We start from the raw sequence: 17,601 nt of genomic DNA on the forward strand, positions 1-17,601 counted from the left end.
CATCAAAGCTTTTTGACTTAAGGAACCCCTTGAGGGACAGATGAGTTATGAAGCCTGAATCAAAAGTTTCCAGGAAATTTTGTCTTATTTTTCCAGTGTATACAGGTTTGGAATTCTTACGGCATACAGAAATGAGGAGTTCTCTTGCAAGTTTACAAAATGTAGAGGAAGTGAATTAAGGTCTGGAACAGCTCCATCCTAAGACCCCAATGGCAGTGGTGCACCCATACTAACAATAATACTAGTAGCTAAGCCACATCAAATGTATAAGCAAAGTACAGAATATGTGGCTGCAGGGCAACAGATCAAGAACTGTTGACATCATCTCAGTGATTTATTGAGACATATTAGCACCAATCTGCAATATGGTAAACAATCAAAGATATGGTGCACCCATGCCAACATGGTACTGGCACAGCACCAATCGGCATCCTGTGTCTGTTCCACATTGGGAAGATAACTGACAGAAAACATCCACAGTTGGCATAGTGATGATGATGGCACTCACCAGTTATGGAGTAACACGCCAATGATGTCCCCATGACACATACTATCGCAGCCAACTGCTGCCTGATAAAGTGGCAATGGCCTCCTGACCTCTCATAGCTGCTACTGTCGGCCATACCATAAGCTCAGCAGGTACTTGGTATCATACTGAGAACGGCATTCTTCTGGGCCTCTCTTTCTTTGGGATGGCTGCCTGCATAGAGACTAAGGAGACACAAGAGTAAGAACTGTTCTGGACTGTCACGCAAGAGCAAGTGACTGCATGTGGTGCTCGGTTAAGAACTGCACCCTCTCCCCAATTGGGGGATGTAGCATCAGCCTGGAGCCCACCCTTACCCATCCCTTGTGGGGAGATGCAGACTGCAGTTGTGCTTCTTGTAATCCCCCCACAGGGGAGAAAGGGTCACCCCAACACTAGATTGTGCTGATAGCTTGGTACTGGGGTGTCCAGATATGCCAGTCTCCCTTTCAACTCTGTACTTCTGTCCTGTTAGCCACAGTTGTGGAAGGTCAGGGTTATTGGGACACAGCACAGAGGGGATGGTACACAACACAAAAGGTACTAGGGGATGGGGGCAATAGTTGTGGGACTCTTATTTTCTTGATTATCTGTGTGTAATGAATTGTCCTTGCAGCTCATATTGGGGGAGTAGGGTCTTGCCTTTAGCGCCTGTGTCCTAGGCAGAGTGGTGTAAGGCAAATGCAACAACACATCCGTTCTGTCTGTTGGCTGTTTGGGTGAAGGCTTTGTGCTCTTCAGTGTTCCCAGCATAGGCGAGAGCATGACCTATCCTCTGAATTTAAAGTAACCGGAGGGGAGCTGTGGTTCTCCCCTATGGGAGCAATAGGATTGGTTGCAGATTTAATTAGCGTCCTAAACTGTGCCAGTGCTTGGGGGTGGGGAGGGAGGTGGAGGGACACTTCTTTGTGTGTGGGTTTCTTTGAGATATACCAGTGGTTTTTAAAATCATTTTTGAAGGCCAGACTGAAACTGCTGAGTCAGAATCCACAGACCTGTCTGGCTAATGGTAGTGATTTCCTCCAGTGCAAGAAGCCTTCAGCATGGGGTCTAACCTGTTAAGCTTTAATCTAATATAGTTCATCCTCCTTACATAGTCTATGTTTAATTAGAGTAGGACCTATGTTGCAAGTGATACGGTTTCTGTTCTTTTTGTCTCTCAGGGATTTGAGCATGAATAACATCAGCGAGGTGCTTCCTGGTGACTTCCATCACTTGCGCTTTCTAGAGGAATTGTAAGTATAATTTAGTATGTAGTATATTCTGGGTTGAATTATTCCCCCCTCCCCCAAAGTTTGGGACAAGACAGTATGTGCAACGCTAGCAGCTAGAGTTAGACAAATTTAAGTGTTCTGCTTAAACTGCGTTCAAATGTTCAGGTCTTTCTGGACCCTTTCCCTTGAGCCCTCTGTGTTGGCTGATAAAAACCAGTTGTGCTACATTCCATCAAACATAATGGAAGTGAATGGGCTAGACATGCTGTAAGGGAGATAGCTAGGGTAGGTGTGTTGCAGGGGATAACAATTTATCATTTTAAAAAACAGCCAAACAGAGATCGAAATTTAAAAACAAAACAAAACCTCCATGAAATGGTAGGTGATAATTGCAAGGGAATGGATAGTCTTGCTGGTATTTATCTATATACTAATAGCCACATCGGCCAAATCTGAGGATACTTAAATCTGGTGACTGGAGCTGTGAACGGGCAAGGTAGGTGCTGTGGAACTCAGGCAGAATAATGCTGCTGCAGTTGTCTTGTTTGTGGGCTTCCTAGAGGCACCTGGTTGGCCAGTGTGTGAACAGACTGCTGGATTTGATGGACCTTGGTATGATCCAGCATGGCTTTTCTTATGTTCTTATGCAGATCTTTCTACAAACCTGAAAAACGCCACAGTTTTGCAGAAAAAAACAAAATCTAAAAATAATACATTGGTGGTTTTTTAAAAAACCCCAAATGATTAGCGTAGTGCCGGTAGCTTTAAGAAACGGAAGCCCTCAGTGACTGTTGCTAGGCAACCACAGCTTTCCAGGCTGGGTTTCTGTGAGTAAAAAGGCAGGGGAAGAGGACAGGGTCCTTTCCAGGCCTATTTTGGCCTTTGAAGGAGGACTCATTGGGGCCAGGCAAGACTAGGGTTGCCAGCTCCAGGTTGGGAAATTCCTGGAGATTTTGTGGTGGAGTCTGAGGAGGGCAGGGTTTGGGGAGGGAATGGAGCTCAGCAGGATATAATGCCATAGAGTCCACCCTCCAAGCAGTCATTTTCTCCAGAATGACAGATCTCTGTCATCTGGACATCAGTTGTAATTTGAAGAGATCTCCAGGCTCCACATGGAGGTTGGCACTATAGGCCAGGCAACAACCACTGTGTGACTAGGCCTGGCTGCTTTCTGCTGTTTAATAGCAGACAACCAATGAAAGCCAGTGTATTATAGGGGTTAGAGCTTCAGAGCAGGGTCTGGGAAACGCTGGTTCAAATCCCGTCTTGCAGTGGAAGCTCACTTGGTGATTTTGGGCCAGTCACATACTTTCAGCCTAACTTACCTCACAGGGTTGTTGTGAGGATCAAAAGGTGGAGAGGAGAATAGTGTAAGATGCTTTGGTCCCCACTGTGGAGAGAGGTGAAGTATAAATGAAGTGAATAATAAATACAGCTGAAGATGGGAGGCAGATAAAAGGTAGGTTAGTGAATGACTGAGAAGGAGAGAATGAGGTAGAGAAAGGGTAGAGTATATGGGGGATGTCAGGAGGAGGGAAAGGGGAAATAATGTGGGGAGGGGGATAAGGGAAAAGTACCCTCTGTGTGCCGACAACACCCACATAATCACACTCTAAACAGAACTCAGTCACAATGGATGCACTTGCTGAGGAAAGAGCTTGATTTTCACAAACTGCATTCAGATGTCACAGCAAACAGGTGTTTGGCTGTTTGTGCACCATTCACTTACAGCAAAATATCCTCATGGTCGATCTGTGAGGTTTGGCAGCGCATTCAAAATTTCTGTCTGCATGTCGCCTCTTTCGCTGTTGGTTTTGATCCACCCGAGAACATTTTTACCCTGTCTGCACTTTCCTGGAAAAAAAAAGATATATTATTCCCCCCCCCCCAAGTAGTGTGGCATCGTTTGTGATGGTGCAAGACACTCCTTGTGATGTTGCAAGACCCCCTCCTTCCCTCCTTTTTTTTTTGCTCATGCGCTCTAATGATGGTGTGCTGTGATTGGCTGCTGTCTCACTGGGTTCCTTTTTTAAATTGTTTCCTCCACTATTTTTGTGTGATTCTGGTGTCAGAATGCAATTTTGAGAATTGCCACATTTGCACAGCATGTACAAAAGTCAAATTATTTACTCAAAATGGATGCCACGGCCCCAACTGCAATCTCCATGTAGGCACATTCCTCCCCCCACCCCCGCCAAACGATCACAGAGCTGCCATTAAATTTGCACTCTTGATGGATGGCAGCCTACAGAGGTTGTTTTTAAGCATTCCTCTCCCTTCAATCTGGCCGTAGGATAAAACCTAGCAATAGGATTTTTGGTGCGGGAACAACATCACAGAACAAATCAAGGACATGCCACCATTTGCTGTCTGATGCGGAAAAAATTTCTGTGGCAAAAATGTAATGAGCAGTTAAATACACATACAGGAAATAAGATATCAGGAAAGGACCCCATGCAAATAAGTGTGGGGGGTTAGTCCTACACTCCAGAGTTCCTGCAAATTAGTACCCCCTCCTCAGAAACCAGGATGCTAAATTAGGATTAACCTGAGGTTTAGGATCCTGGGGTTAGATCATATAGACCTCTTCAGTCTGCAGAAGAGGCTCTCCTGGCACTAGAGGCAGGAAGGGCAATTTGACTCACTTCCTCTTCCCCACTGAAGCCACACATCTTTTTGTCCACCCATTTGGGGACAGCTGCCTCCATGATAGAAGATGGTTGGCTTGGAACCCCTAGGATTGCCAGCTCTTGGTTGCTAAATACCTGAAGAGGGCGGAGTTTGGGGGAGGGATAGCAGGGTGTAATGCCATAGGTAAAAAGATAAAGGTCCCCTGTGCAAGCACCGGGCCATTCCTGACCCATGGGGTGACGTCACATTCCGACGTTTCCAAGGCAGACTTTGTTTGCGGGGTGGTTTGCCAGTGCCTTCCCCAGTCATCTTCCCTTTACCCCCAGCAAGCTGGGCACTCATTTTACCGACCTCGGAAGGATGGAAGGCTGAGTCAACCTTGAGCCGGCTACCTGAAACCGACTTCCGTCGGGATCGAACTCAGGTCATGAGCAGAGCTTTTGACTGCAGTACTGCAGCTTAACACTCTGCACCACGGGGCTCCTAATGCCATAGAGTCCACCCTTTTCTCCAGAAGAATTGACCTTAGTCATCTGGAGATCAATTGTAATAGTGGGAGATCTCCAGCTGCCGCCTGGAGGTTGCCAACCCTAAACCTCCAAACACTTGTGATTGGACTGAGCCCCGCAACAGCCAAATTGTTGTGGTGCCCTCAGGTTCAACAAGGTTGGTGCAAGACCTAAGGCAGAGGGTGAGGTTTTACTACCCCTCAGTTCTTTTATGTGAAAACACTAGAGATTGAACCCAAGGCCTTCTGCATGCAAAGTCTGCCACTATATTGTCTCCTCCCCACAAACACACACACACATAATACTGCTTTGGAAAGAAAAACATGTTTCAAAAAGAGTGCAAGGAGGATAAATGTTTTATAGCTATGTTGGATCCACAAGATGGCCAATCAGTAGGGTTGCCAACCTCCAGGTACTAGCTGGAGATCTCCTGCTATTACAACTGATCTCCAGCCAATAGAGATCAGTTCACCTGGAGAAAATGGCAGCTTTGGCAATTGGACTCTGTGGCATCTTCTACCATAGAGTTTTTGTGACATAAGTACAGGGCTCCTTTTGATACAGTAAATCTCAACCACGCATCCACTCCCTGCCAATTGCCAGGGGGTACTTGGCAACCCTACTTTGGGAAGAGGAGGAACCTCAGTGGGGTATAATGTCATAGAGTCCACCCACTAAAGCAGCCATTTTATTCAGTGGAACTGATCCCTGTAGTCTGGAGATTGGTTGTAATTCTGGGAGATTCCAGGACCCACCTGGCAGTTGGTAATCCTAGTCTTGGCCAGTCTACACTTGCACCCAATCTGTTTCTGGGCACAATTCAAAGTGCTGGTGACTGGTGTTGATTTTAAAATAGGCTTCCCAACCCCCAGGTGGTAGCTAGAGATCTCCTGGGATTATGATTGATCTACAGGTGACAGAGATCAGTTCACCTGGAGAAAACAGGTGCCTTGGAAAGTGATCTTCCCAAACCCCACACTCCTCAGGCTCCACCCCCAAAATCTCCAGGTATTTCCTAACCTGGAGCTGGCAACCCTACTTTTAAAGCCCTGTATGGCTTGGGACCAGAATACCCGAAGGAGAAAATGCCTGCTTTGCAAATTGGACTCTATAGCATTGAAGTCCCTCCCCTCTCCAAATACCACCCCTCTTAGGCTCCGCCCCAAAAACATTCCACCTATGGCGAAGAGGGACCTGGCAACCCTAGTTCTGCTCCAGGTCTTCATTATATTTCGTTAGAGAAGACGCTGCTGGATTTTCACATACGGTACAACTTCTTTTTTTAAAACACAGTGGCACATATAACATCTCCGTTATTGCCTCTTCTGTTATTACAGGCGCCTGTCTGGAAATCAGCTCTCTAAGATCCCAGGAGAAGCATTTTCTGGCCTCTACAATTTAAAGATTCTGTAAGTTACAATTTTTTTCAGTATGCTGGTATTATGCTATTATAATTATTATGTGAAATCAGTATTTGATTCCATCGTGTTTTCCTTATTCAAAGGTCTTCAAGTGTTTTTGTCATTTGATTTACATGATTTTACCTCAATTGCTATCAGCCTATGTCAGGACTGACTGAACAGACAGTAATAAACATGGACTATTTTTATATATTCCTACTATGAGAAACTCATACAGCTGCCACTTTTCCAAGTCATGGTATTAAAAAATTCCTATCCAAACAGCAATGAGGAATGTTCATGGCAGTTAAATAAACCCCAAATCCTGAATTACCACTGGAATTATATGGTTTCCAGTGTGGCTAGTTTCACCCAGTACTTGAACAATACTTTGCTGATTAGTTCAGAATTTGAATGTATTCAGAAAATTTATATGCTGTCTCTCCAGAGAACTCGGGCAATTCATGCCTACTTTGTCCAATATATTTCTTCAAGATTTCACTTAAGTCTTATCCAGTGGTGAAGCCTTTGCTAGGTAGATGAGAAAGTGAAACCCATCTAGATACCAGCTGTAAGGGAGAATGGCCACTGGAGCAGCTGTAAGAGAGCGTGGATACTGGGATCTACTTGTGCAAATGCAAAGGAATAGCCTTCACACAGTTTTGAATTCTGATTCCAGTTCAGTTGAGTGAAGGATAATGACTCCTGACTTTCATGGACTTACAGTAGTGGGGTGCATGGGTAGAAGACAGTGGAAAGGGGGCATGTGATGTTCTTGGCTGGATAGGTGTTGGTGTGTAGTTCCTAGTTGTGTAATTGCTAGTCAGTATTACTTCAAAAGCAATACAGTGGCATTGGTCTTATGTGTGTGTGTAAAGTGCCATCAAGTCACAGCCTACTTATGGCGACACCTTTTGGGGGGTTTTCATGGCAAGAGACTAACAGAGGTGGTTTGCCAGTGCCTTCCTCTGCACAGCAACCCTGGTATTCCTTGGTGGTCTCCCATCCAAATACTAACCAGGGCTGACCCTGCTTAGCTTGTGAGATCTGACGAGATCAGGCTAGCCTGGGCCACCCAGGTGAGGGCTTACAGCACCCTGTTTTCTCTTTCTCTCCTCTGTCTTTCCCCCATATGACTCCATCTCTGGTACTTGCCTTGAACTGAGGACGATATAGTAAACATTTCAAGTACTGGTTAACTGCCCTGGAGAATTCTTCCTCTGACCACCCTGTGGTTATCCTCATAGCAAATAGATTGGCAGATAGCAAGATTAATTTTTAAAACTTATTTTTGTTTGTTTATGCGTTTGCACCAGATGCCCCACAGGAACTCCAGCAATAATAAAACTGGTTCTGGCAGGCATTCCAGTCCAGTATGGCATCTATTTAGGTGCTCTCTTCTTCATCTTCGCTCTTTCCAAGGAGATACTTTACAATCCCTTTTCTCCTGCAATAAACATTTCAGCCCCGAGGGCATGCTTGGAACCAACCACAATGTGAAATTGCCATAGCCGGCAAAGTTTATATGAAGCAAACAGGTAGTAACCTGCTCCTGGGATTAGAGAGTGCTGCACTGTTTACTGGGCCTTCTAAAGAATCCTGCCCTAAATCCCCAGGTTTAGAGATGAGTCGCTGCTTTATCCATACTCTGCATTAGGCACTAAATCAAAGAAACCAAGAAAACCACAGCAAACCCACCCTGTTTCAACAAGGGCAACTGTATGCTTTGGGAACTCATGGCCTTTGAAAGCCTCTTTTTATCAGTTTATATTGGAGCATTTCCCAGTGAATGAACTGAAAATGTAGGAAGCATACAGGCTTCACTGAAACTTAAACAGCACCTCCTCCAGGTAATGACAGCAGTAGCAAAAGATTCAGGGCAATCGGGTGAAGAATTCTCACAATCTTTTCTTGAGGCTAAAATCAAACAGCACACAGGAGCTGTGATGACTTCAGGGGAAGGGAGATTTATATAACAACATCCAGTGCACCTCACCTTAAGATGTAAGGAGAAAGAAAGAGGAGGGATCTTACCTCTAAGAACAAAACAGTAAACACTTAACTATAAGCCTCCCCTAAAACTTTATATTTGTACTATAGCTCCTTGCCATATTAACAGGCATGTTAAGAGCAATAGATAGGGTTGCCAGCTCCAGGTTGGGAAATACCTGGAGATTTGGGGAGTGGAGCCTGAGGAGGGTGGGGTTTGGGGAGGGGAGGGACTTCTAATTGCCATAGCAGCCATTTTCTCCAGGTGAACTGATCTCTTATCGGCTGGAGATGAGTTGTAATAGCGGGAGATCTCCAGCTACTACCTGTAGGTTGGTGACCCTAGAGTTAGATGGTTTTGCATTTGAAGGGGAAAAAAAACTGTGCCCTGTTCTGGAAAACTGGAACGTGTTTTCAAAAAGAGATAAAAGGTGGAATGTAGCACCCTCGCCTGAAATCTGCTGCCTGAAGCAAACTGCTTCACACAGCTTCATGGTAAGACTGATCCTATTTGCAGGGGAGTTTGAGGCTTGCAGATCCACTTATGAACTTCTTTTAGTGTCTCCTGCTAAAAATCTAGAGAAAGGCTTGGTGTAATGGCCCAGTGGGAGCTGTCTGAGTGAGCTTGTTGGAAGGCATGGCTTCCATTCTCCTAGAGTTTTGCATCTTTCTTGTTTCTGTGGGAACACTTGCCGCAACCTTTTGCTTGTTTCGCTATTTATTGGAGCTACAGCAACAGAGAAGCGGGGGGGTGCACGTGCTGAGGAGGCCGTAGGGCACAGAGGCTAATCTTTCTTGAGACTTGTTGGAACGAGGCTTGAAAAGGCAACGCACAGGGGTTGCGGGAAGACTCCTGCTTTCATCAAACCCAAGCAACCCAGGCAAGGAATGCAAATTAAGCATAACTCTCAGATGCAGAGAAGGATAAAACAGTCTTCCCAGACCTTCTCTCCTGATCTGTTCCACCTCTAACAGGGCACAACTTCTAGCTCAATTCTCCTTTGGTAGTCTTGTCGTGAGCCGTTGAATGTGTTTCCTCCACCTGTTGCTCAGGCATTAAACTATATGTAGGGCTTAATTTGAGCCAGCAGATGTCATAAGGCACCGACATAGAACCTGTTTTGGATATTAGAGTTCAGTCTTGAAACATGGGCTTTCTTTTAGCAAAGAGAAGCAAGGGCTCCAGCCTAACTAGGAGCTGTGTCATCAGTAGGTAATGAAGCAGATTCTAGCCCATGACGTCTGCTAGTCTTTACAAGACTCCTTTTTCTTTTGGTTACGGCAGATTTACCCTGCTACGCCACTGGAATTTATAGCCATCTTCTCTAGAAGTCCAGCTCTTTAACGTTATGCCAGGAAAAGCTGCAGTAATTTGGTGCCCTGGCAAAGGCACTCTTGTGCATTTAGATGCTTTTTTCTCTGTGATTGCTTCAAATATTTAAAAACTCATTTCAGGACTGGAAATAGACTCAAAGATTGCCTCTTAATACAAATTAAACTTTGTAAGTAATGCCAATAATAAATAACCATATTTAAGCATGTGCACAATATATCTTCTTGACACTGAGATACCACAGCCCACTGCAACCACACTTGATCTTCAGAGACAGACCTTTTGGGTCAAAGAAACTGATATCCGGATACATTTGTGGGTTGTAGGCAACTGATAACTTAGTATTTTCAAACGTGTCAGAACTGATTTTCATTAGGGAGACTATTGACAATACAATATAGTTGTTAATTGATGTAATATTGATCGTGGTTGCTAAATTTGATAAGTCTGCACCACTAGGTAATATAAATTTACTCCTTTTTGGACAGACCTAGAAGCTTCAGAAATGAACTAAGCTAAGGAGCAAGGAGATTTTTGTATTCCAGGACAAGGTGGCTGCTCAGCATGCTCACTGGCTACTCATGCACTGGAGAGCCAGTGTGGTGAAGTAGTTAAGAACAGCAGACTCTAATCTGGAGAACCAGGTTTGATTCCCTGCTCCCCCATATGTGCAGTGGACTCTAATCTGGTGAACTGGCTTGGTTTCCCCACTCCTCCACATGAAGCCTGCTGGGTGACCTTGGGCTAGTCACAGTTCTCTCAGAATTCTCTCAGCCCCACCTACCTCACAAGGTCCTGTTGTGGGGAGGGGGAAGGAAGGTGATTATAAGCTGCTTTGAGACTCCTTTTATTATAGAAAAGCGGGATATAAAAACCAACTTTGTCTTCTTCTACTTCCCTTGTGCCAATCATATCACTTTATGTTCCCCATTGCCCAGTGCAATATTTCAATTTTTTTAAAGCTGGAGTGGCTCTTTAAAAAGGGTACAAAATGAATGTTTCGGGAGGGGCTTTGGCTCAGAGGTAGAGCATCTGCTTGGTAGGCAGAAGGTCCCAGGTTCAGTCCCCGGCATCTCCAGTTAAAGGGACTAGGTAGGTAGGTTATGTGAAAGACCTCTGCCTGAGACCCTGGAGATACGCTGCCAGTCTGAGTAGACAATACTGACTTTGATGGACCAAGGGTCTGATTCAGTATAAGGCAGGTTCATGTGTTCAATGTTTAGCATGCCAGGCAGCTGAGAGGAAAAAACAAAAATGCCTTTTTGAAGTTTGGGGAAGTGGTGAAAAGCCATGCTAGAGTACGGAAATGGGAACGTGTGTCAGCAGAGGAGCAAGGGCAGGGAGAGCCTGCCCCACAGCACAAAAACTCACACCTTCTCCTGGAAGGAGTATGCCTGTTCTCGCCCTTACAATGTATAACCTTCCAGAAGATTAACTAGGCATCGGTCACTGTCTGTGAAAGTTTGAATAACAAGTATTTTTTTTTGCAAGAATTCTATAACAGTTGCCACACTTTATGGAAGCATCTGCCGTTAGAGACTCCCTGAGATCTAAATTCAAGTGGCCCAATGACTTGAGTATGATCCTTTGTACCCACTGTCTCTTTTCATTAACTTTAAGAGTGGCATGTTCACACAGAGTGCCAACTGTAATGATATTGAGTTGACTGTACCCATGGGGAGCTCAATATGTGGCAAAGTGCTTAGAGTGGTTGATTTGTCACATTCTCATCATTCATTCATTGTCAGTGCTGTCCTAAGCAGAATTACATTCTTCTAAGTCCATTGCCTTAGATGGACTTAGAAGGGTGTATCTCTGTTTAGGATTGTACTCCGTGTCATATCAGCAAATCCATTTATCCCCGCATTCTCAACATGCCGATTTGGTCATGTGAAGAGGCCTATGTCCCCTGTGCAACCTGGCTATGTATTAATTTAAATTTTCCTGTGAAATTTAAAGTCTGAAGAATCCACAGTGTTTAAGTGGAAATAAACAGAGAAAAATTGGCACAACAAGAGCCCACTAGATAAGCAATGGCTGATAATTCTTCATGTGTGAATGGTTTGATAACAATGGAGTTGCAGCACTATCTCTGTTTATTTTTTCTCTTTTTGTTTCCTTCAAAAAAAATCCCAGAAAAAACAAAGAAAAAAATTATAAAGACAAAACTATAATAACAGTGGTGGTGGATCTAGACATAAGTTTCTATAAATCTGATTGTCACCAGGATGGAGCAGAGAACATGGTTCAGGCAGCATGGCTGAATTAGAGAGGTGCAGCATCTCTGGGCATAGGATGAGAATGTTTTTATTAGACTGAGCACGCAAGGAGCCATGGAGATAGGATTCATGAAGTGTCAGTCAATTATGTGGGTGAGGCTGCTTAGATGTGGAGGCCGTGTGGGAAAGCATTCCTCTGATTAAATGAATAGCTTTCCCCAGAAGGCACGGGAAGGCATTTGAATTGATGCTGTGTCTTTAAATCCCTCCCTGGAGTGGCGGGCAAGCAGCCCTTGATCTATATACTTCTCTCCCTTTCATCTTGCTCAGTCATTAAAACCAAAGCAAGTGAATGAATATACTGAAGCATTCTCAGGGCAAAGTAGATCAGCTCCAGAGTCCTGCCCCACCTCTGTTACACACAAACAAGAACACATGTTCTAAAAAGTGTATTTCAGGAGCATACTTCGTGCTAGATGCTGTACTTGTATAACGGACACTAAAGTCACTGTTTGTTACGAAGAGATGAGCTTAGTATCTGGTAAGATAGAAGAGTTACTCTATGGTTTGCCAGGGAAGAAAGTGGAGCCCAGGAATGTTAAATGCGAGATATTTAAAAATCCCCAGTTATTCAGTTAATCACAGGAATGCTTTCCCACACAGGCCCCACATCTGAAGCAACCTTTTCTGTCTAATCAACTCAGGCCCCTTATCCAGGGACCTGCTAAACTGGGAAGCAGAGCAGCTCCAAAATCCTGTCTAAAGAATGAGAAGCTGTTTTCGTCTCTAGCAAAGAGCTACCTTTGAAGAGACCTCTGGAGCAAAAAGTCCACAGCTGTTTGCAGTTTCTTCCTTTATGGAAACCTTCATGTTGCAGCAATGCTGACATTTATGGGGTGCAGCCAAGAACCTACAGGGCTTTCCTTTCATTCTTGGTTACAGCAGACTCTCCAAATTGAGTGTCCTGCCATGGAAAAAATTCTATGGGGGAACTCCTGATGTAGCCAGTGTCAACAGGTAGGCATAGATTGTGTTTCAGTTTCAGCCTCAATGAGAGCTCCTTGGCTTGTATCGCTGCCTGCAGCAGGATGGCTAAGAGTAAAACGAAAGAGGTGTTTAAAACCTCATCAAAACAAAGTATTTTATATTCTAATAGGAAAGCTGGCCAAATCTTTGGATGCTTAAATCCGGTGACTGGAGCTGTGAACAGGCAAGACAGATCTTTCTACAACTCTGAAAAGGGCCCCAGGTTTGCAGAAAAATGTAAAATCTTTTAAAAAAAAATACTTTGGAGGGTTAAAAAAAAACCAAAATGATAAAAGGAGCACCTGTAGCTTTAAGCAACGGATTCCCTCAGTGGCTGTTGCTAAGCAACCACAGATTCCAGGCTTCAGTTTCTGTGAGTAAAAGGCAGAGGGAGGGGGCAGGGTCCTTTCCAAGCCTATGCTGGACTTTGAGGGGGGACTCATTGGGGCCAGGCCTGGGGCTAGGGTAGCCAGCTCTAGGTTGGGAAATTCCTGGAGATTTTGTGATGAAGTCTGAAGAGGGCAAGGTTTGGGGAGGGGAGAGGCCTCAGCTGGATATAATGCCAGAGTCCACCCTCCAAAGCAGCCATTTTGTCCAGGGGGACATATCTCTGTTGTCTGGAGTTCAGTTGCAATTTGGGGGGATCTCCAGGTCCCACCTAGAGGTTGTGGAAAAATCCTATGTAGGAAATTTACTCAAATGCACAAACAGAACTAAACATTGCATGAAGATGTTAGAATATAAAGTCTGAAGAAGCCAACATCCAACTGCAATTTTGCAGTTCATGAGGGACTACGATGTCATTCTCATGAACTGCAAAATTGCAGTCGGATATTAGAATATAAAGTCTGAAGAAGCCAACGTATTTTCAAGCCAACGTAATTACAATGCGAAACAAGATGAAACCGGGGTCTTGTCACCACGTTCTATGTGCATAGAACACATAGCTTTTTCCAGCAGTGTTCTATGTGTTTGAAACGCAAGCTTTTTCCAGCAGTGTAAACGCATAGCTTTTTTCCAGCAGCATGTTTGTGTTAGTTACACACAGCAGCAGGATTCCCAATTACAGCACGGGATTGTCCAGCAACCACCAGCTGACCACGGGATTAAGTGCATCTTGGCACGAAGAGCTCATACTGCCCCTAAGTCAAAATCATTTCCCCTGGTGTTCTAAGAAGTTACCACAGTATTGACAAGTGATTGGATGTTGTTTTTCATCTAAACGTCTACCATATGGACTCAGATACATGGACTATTCATGCAATGTTTAGTTCCGTTTGTGCATTTGAGTAATTGTATTACTATCCACTGTGATGGTTTATTTTACGTTGTAAAGTTAAGGGCATAATAGAATATTGCAATAACACCCATAGTGTCATTAATTTTATTAGTGGCTGTGTACTGAAAGTAAATTTCGTACATAGGATTTTTCCACAGCATTATCTCAGTGCACATCTTGCTATCGTCCCACCTAGAGGTTGGCAACTCTAGGCTGGGCAGCAACCGCTGGATGACTTGATACCACCTGACTTGCATGACACAATTAGGCTTGGTTGCTTGCAGCAGCCACTCTATGAAAGTGGTGGTTAGAGGCGAGCTTCTATGGTGTGGTGGTTAGAACTTCACAGTAGGGTCTACGAAACCCAGGTTCAAATCCCCACCTTGCTGTGGAAGCTCACTGGGTGATTTTGGACCAGTCACATACTTTCAGCTTAACCTACCTCACAGGGTTGTTGTGCAGATAAAAAGGAGACTAATATGAGCTGCTTGGGTCCCCACTGTGGAGAAAGACTGTAGTTTTCCAAGGTAGAGGCTGCAGAGGGAGAGGTGATGGAAAACTTAAGATAAAGGGGCAGATAATGGCAGGTTAGCTGTTGGGTGGGAAGGAGATAGGGTTGCCAAGGCGAGGTTGGGAAATTCCTGGAGATTTGAGGGGCTGAGCCTGTGGAGGGTGGGGTTTGAGGAGCGGAGGAGCCTCACAGGCATATACTCCACCCTCCAAAGCAGCCATTTCCTCCAGGAGAACTAGGGTTGCCAATCTCCATGTGAGGGCTTACCCGGAATTACAACCATCTCCAGATGACAGAGATCAGTTCCCCTGAAGAAAATGGCTGCTTTGGCTGCTTTGGGGGGTATTATGGTATTATACCCTGCTGAGGTTGCTTCTATCCTCAGGCCTCACCCTCACAAGGCTCCACCCCCAAATCGCCAGGAATTTCCCAACCTGGAGCTGGGAACTCCAGGGGAATAAGAAACAAAGGGGGAATAGGAGACAAAGGGGAATAGGAAACTAAGGTGAGGGAATGGGATAGCTGCTCCCGCAAGTTTCTTGTGGATCTCCACTTGTATCATGTAATAATAGCCCTGCTGGTCTGTTGAGAGAAGGAAAAACGTGCCTTTTTCTTCCAGACTGCCCATACTGGAATCAACAGTGGAAGGGCTTCCCCCACTCTTCCCACTTTCTCAACATCATCACAGGGTAAAGCCCAGCAGGGAAAAGCCCAGCAGAAATAGCATCTTTAGCAACCTACCTTTTTTTGCCAACTTGGTGTCATTTGAAAAATCATGGGAATATTTAATGTGCTTTAATTTAGAAAAAGTTCTTCAGGGACTTCAAAAGTCCACTTTTAAATTCTCCCAAAACTCACCAAGCTGCCTGATCTAACATTGCCTGGCCCCTCTGTGAGCTTTATCTCTGTCTGTGGCATACAGCAGAGACTGCCCCTGGAGTATTGTGCAGTTCTGGATGCCTCTCTTCAAAAGGGATGTGGACAGAATGGAGTGGGTGCAGAGGAGAGCGACAAGGAGCGATCAGGGACCTGGAGACCAAGCCCTATGAGGGAGTTGGGAATGTTTAGTCTGCAGAAGAGGAGGTTGATTGCAGTGTTTGAAGGGCTGTCAGTTAGAGGAGGGCAGGGAGCTGTTCCTGTTGGCCGCAGAGCACAGGACTTGCAACAATGGGTTTAAATTGCGAGCTGGAAAGTACCAGCTGGATATTAGGGGGGGGGAAATTTACAGTAAGAGTTGTTCAGCAGTGGAATCAGCTACCTAGGGAGGTGGTGAGCTCCCCCTCACTGGCAGTCTTTAAGCAGAGGCTAGACAAGCACTTGTCAGGGATGCTCTAGGCTGATCCTGCATTAAGCAGGGGATTGGACTAGATGGCCTGTATGGCCCTTTCCAACTCTATAATTCTATGACTCTGTTGCTTCTGATTGCAGAGATCTGCTGTGGCATCAGAGAATACCTGCAAGTGGCATCAAATGAGTGTGTCACAGTTGAGAACTCTCTTAATGTTGCCAACAACTAGTCTGTGACAGGTGTTTTATGTACCAACCATAGCCCTCTGAGGTTCTTTTTGACACAGATCCATGATTCATATCTGACAAAAGGAGCTTTGGCTCTCAAAAACTCTGAAAATCTAACAGATCCAGGATTCTTCTCTGTTTGCTAAGATAAAGGAAAGATACCACCACCAATGATTTCCCCCCATGCTACCAGCATATGACATTGCAGTTATTCCTTATTATTATGGCTGTCAAACCAGTTACCTGGCAAAGAGTTTGATTTCCTTCCACATGTTTCTGATTCTATCATGTGTTCTATCAATTAGCCAGGGTCTTGGGCGGCAGCTAGGCAGAGCCTAGGACAGTGAATCTGAAACCACAGCAGGGTGAAGGGGGACTCTAAAGGTCGCAGCCAGAATGTCAGAAGCCAGCAGGGGATCAGACTGAGAGCTGGGAGTCAAAGCTGGAGAGAAAGTCAAAAGTCAGACCATCTGTGTCCTTGCCCTCTTCAGTCAGTGGACTCCTTGGTACATATCCTTTTGCATTGTCCTTACGTGTACCACCTTAGGCTAAAATGGATTACACCATGTTTTAACAAATGGTCCGTGTTTTCTTGAGCAACTTTGGAGGAAAAGGTACAGTTCCTCTTAGAGGATTCTGACCCTCAGCGTACTTATTTTGTTGCTCGTTTTTTGGAGGCTGTAGAGAAGAGCCGAAGGAAGGTGTTTTTAGAGATGGGTCTTATTTAAGTTTTATGGTTTTATTGTTCCAGACCTCGGTCTAAGTACAGGGGGAAAGAGAGAGAGAGAGTCAAAAGTCAGCTACCATGTGTTAAGAAGCTGAGACTTTGCTGAACCATTTTTTTGTGTGCTGTCAAGTCACAGCTGAATTATGGCGATCCCATAGGATTTCCAAGGCAAGAGACATTCAGAGGTGGTTTACTGTTGCCTGCCTCTGCATCATGACCCTGGTGTCCCCTGAAGAGCGCCAATCCAAATACTCACCAAAGCCACCCCTGCTTAGCTTCTAAGATCTGAGAGATCAGGCTAGCCTGGGGCTATCCAGGTCAGGCCACTGATCCACAGAAATCAAAGTCATAAGCAAGGATGAGTAAGCAGGAGAGCAGCCAAAACAGAGCACCAGGAGCAGCAGTGAGGACCGTAATCAGCGAAGGACTCCCTAGCATCCCTGGGGCTTTATAGCTCAGGAGGCCAATGGCTGAGTTTGTGGGTGGGGCCTTTTTGAGATCCAGATTTCCTTGTAGCCTCTGAGGCACATGAAGTAGCTGAAGTAGACTTTCCACTCATTCTACCTTGTCAGGATTAAGCTTCAGTTTATTAGCCCATATCCACTCCAAAACTGCCTCCAGGCGGAGGTTTGGGGTTTCTACAGCCTCCCTGCGATCAGCCAGGAGTGAGAGATAGGAGCTGAGTAATAGATCAAAAACTATTTACATAATTACAGCAATTT

General features: G+C 45.0%; 1 protein-coding gene across 4 annotated transcripts in view; it reads left to right on the plus strand.

Moving 5' to 3' along the window:
* The window catches only part of LGR6 (leucine rich repeat containing G protein-coupled receptor 6), a 154,462-nt gene that overhangs the window by 53,535 nt on the left and 83,326 nt on the right, over positions 1-17,601 (plus strand). For all 4 annotated transcript variants that reach the window (XM_056844187.1, XM_056844189.1, XM_056844190.1 and 1 more), the window contains exons 2-3: positions 1,690-1,761; positions 6,218-6,289. In XM_056844187.1, coding sequence (XP_056700165.1) covers positions 1,690-1,761; positions 6,218-6,289 — 144 coding nt within the window. The remainder of the gene's footprint in view (positions 1-1,689; positions 1,762-6,217; positions 6,290-17,601) is intronic.

Source organism: Euleptes europaea, chromosome 2 (assembly GCF_029931775.1).
Source record: "Euleptes europaea isolate rEulEur1 chromosome 2, rEulEur1.hap1, whole genome shotgun sequence".
NCBI classification, from domain to species: Eukaryota; Metazoa; Chordata; class Lepidosauria; order Squamata; family Sphaerodactylidae; genus Euleptes; species Euleptes europaea.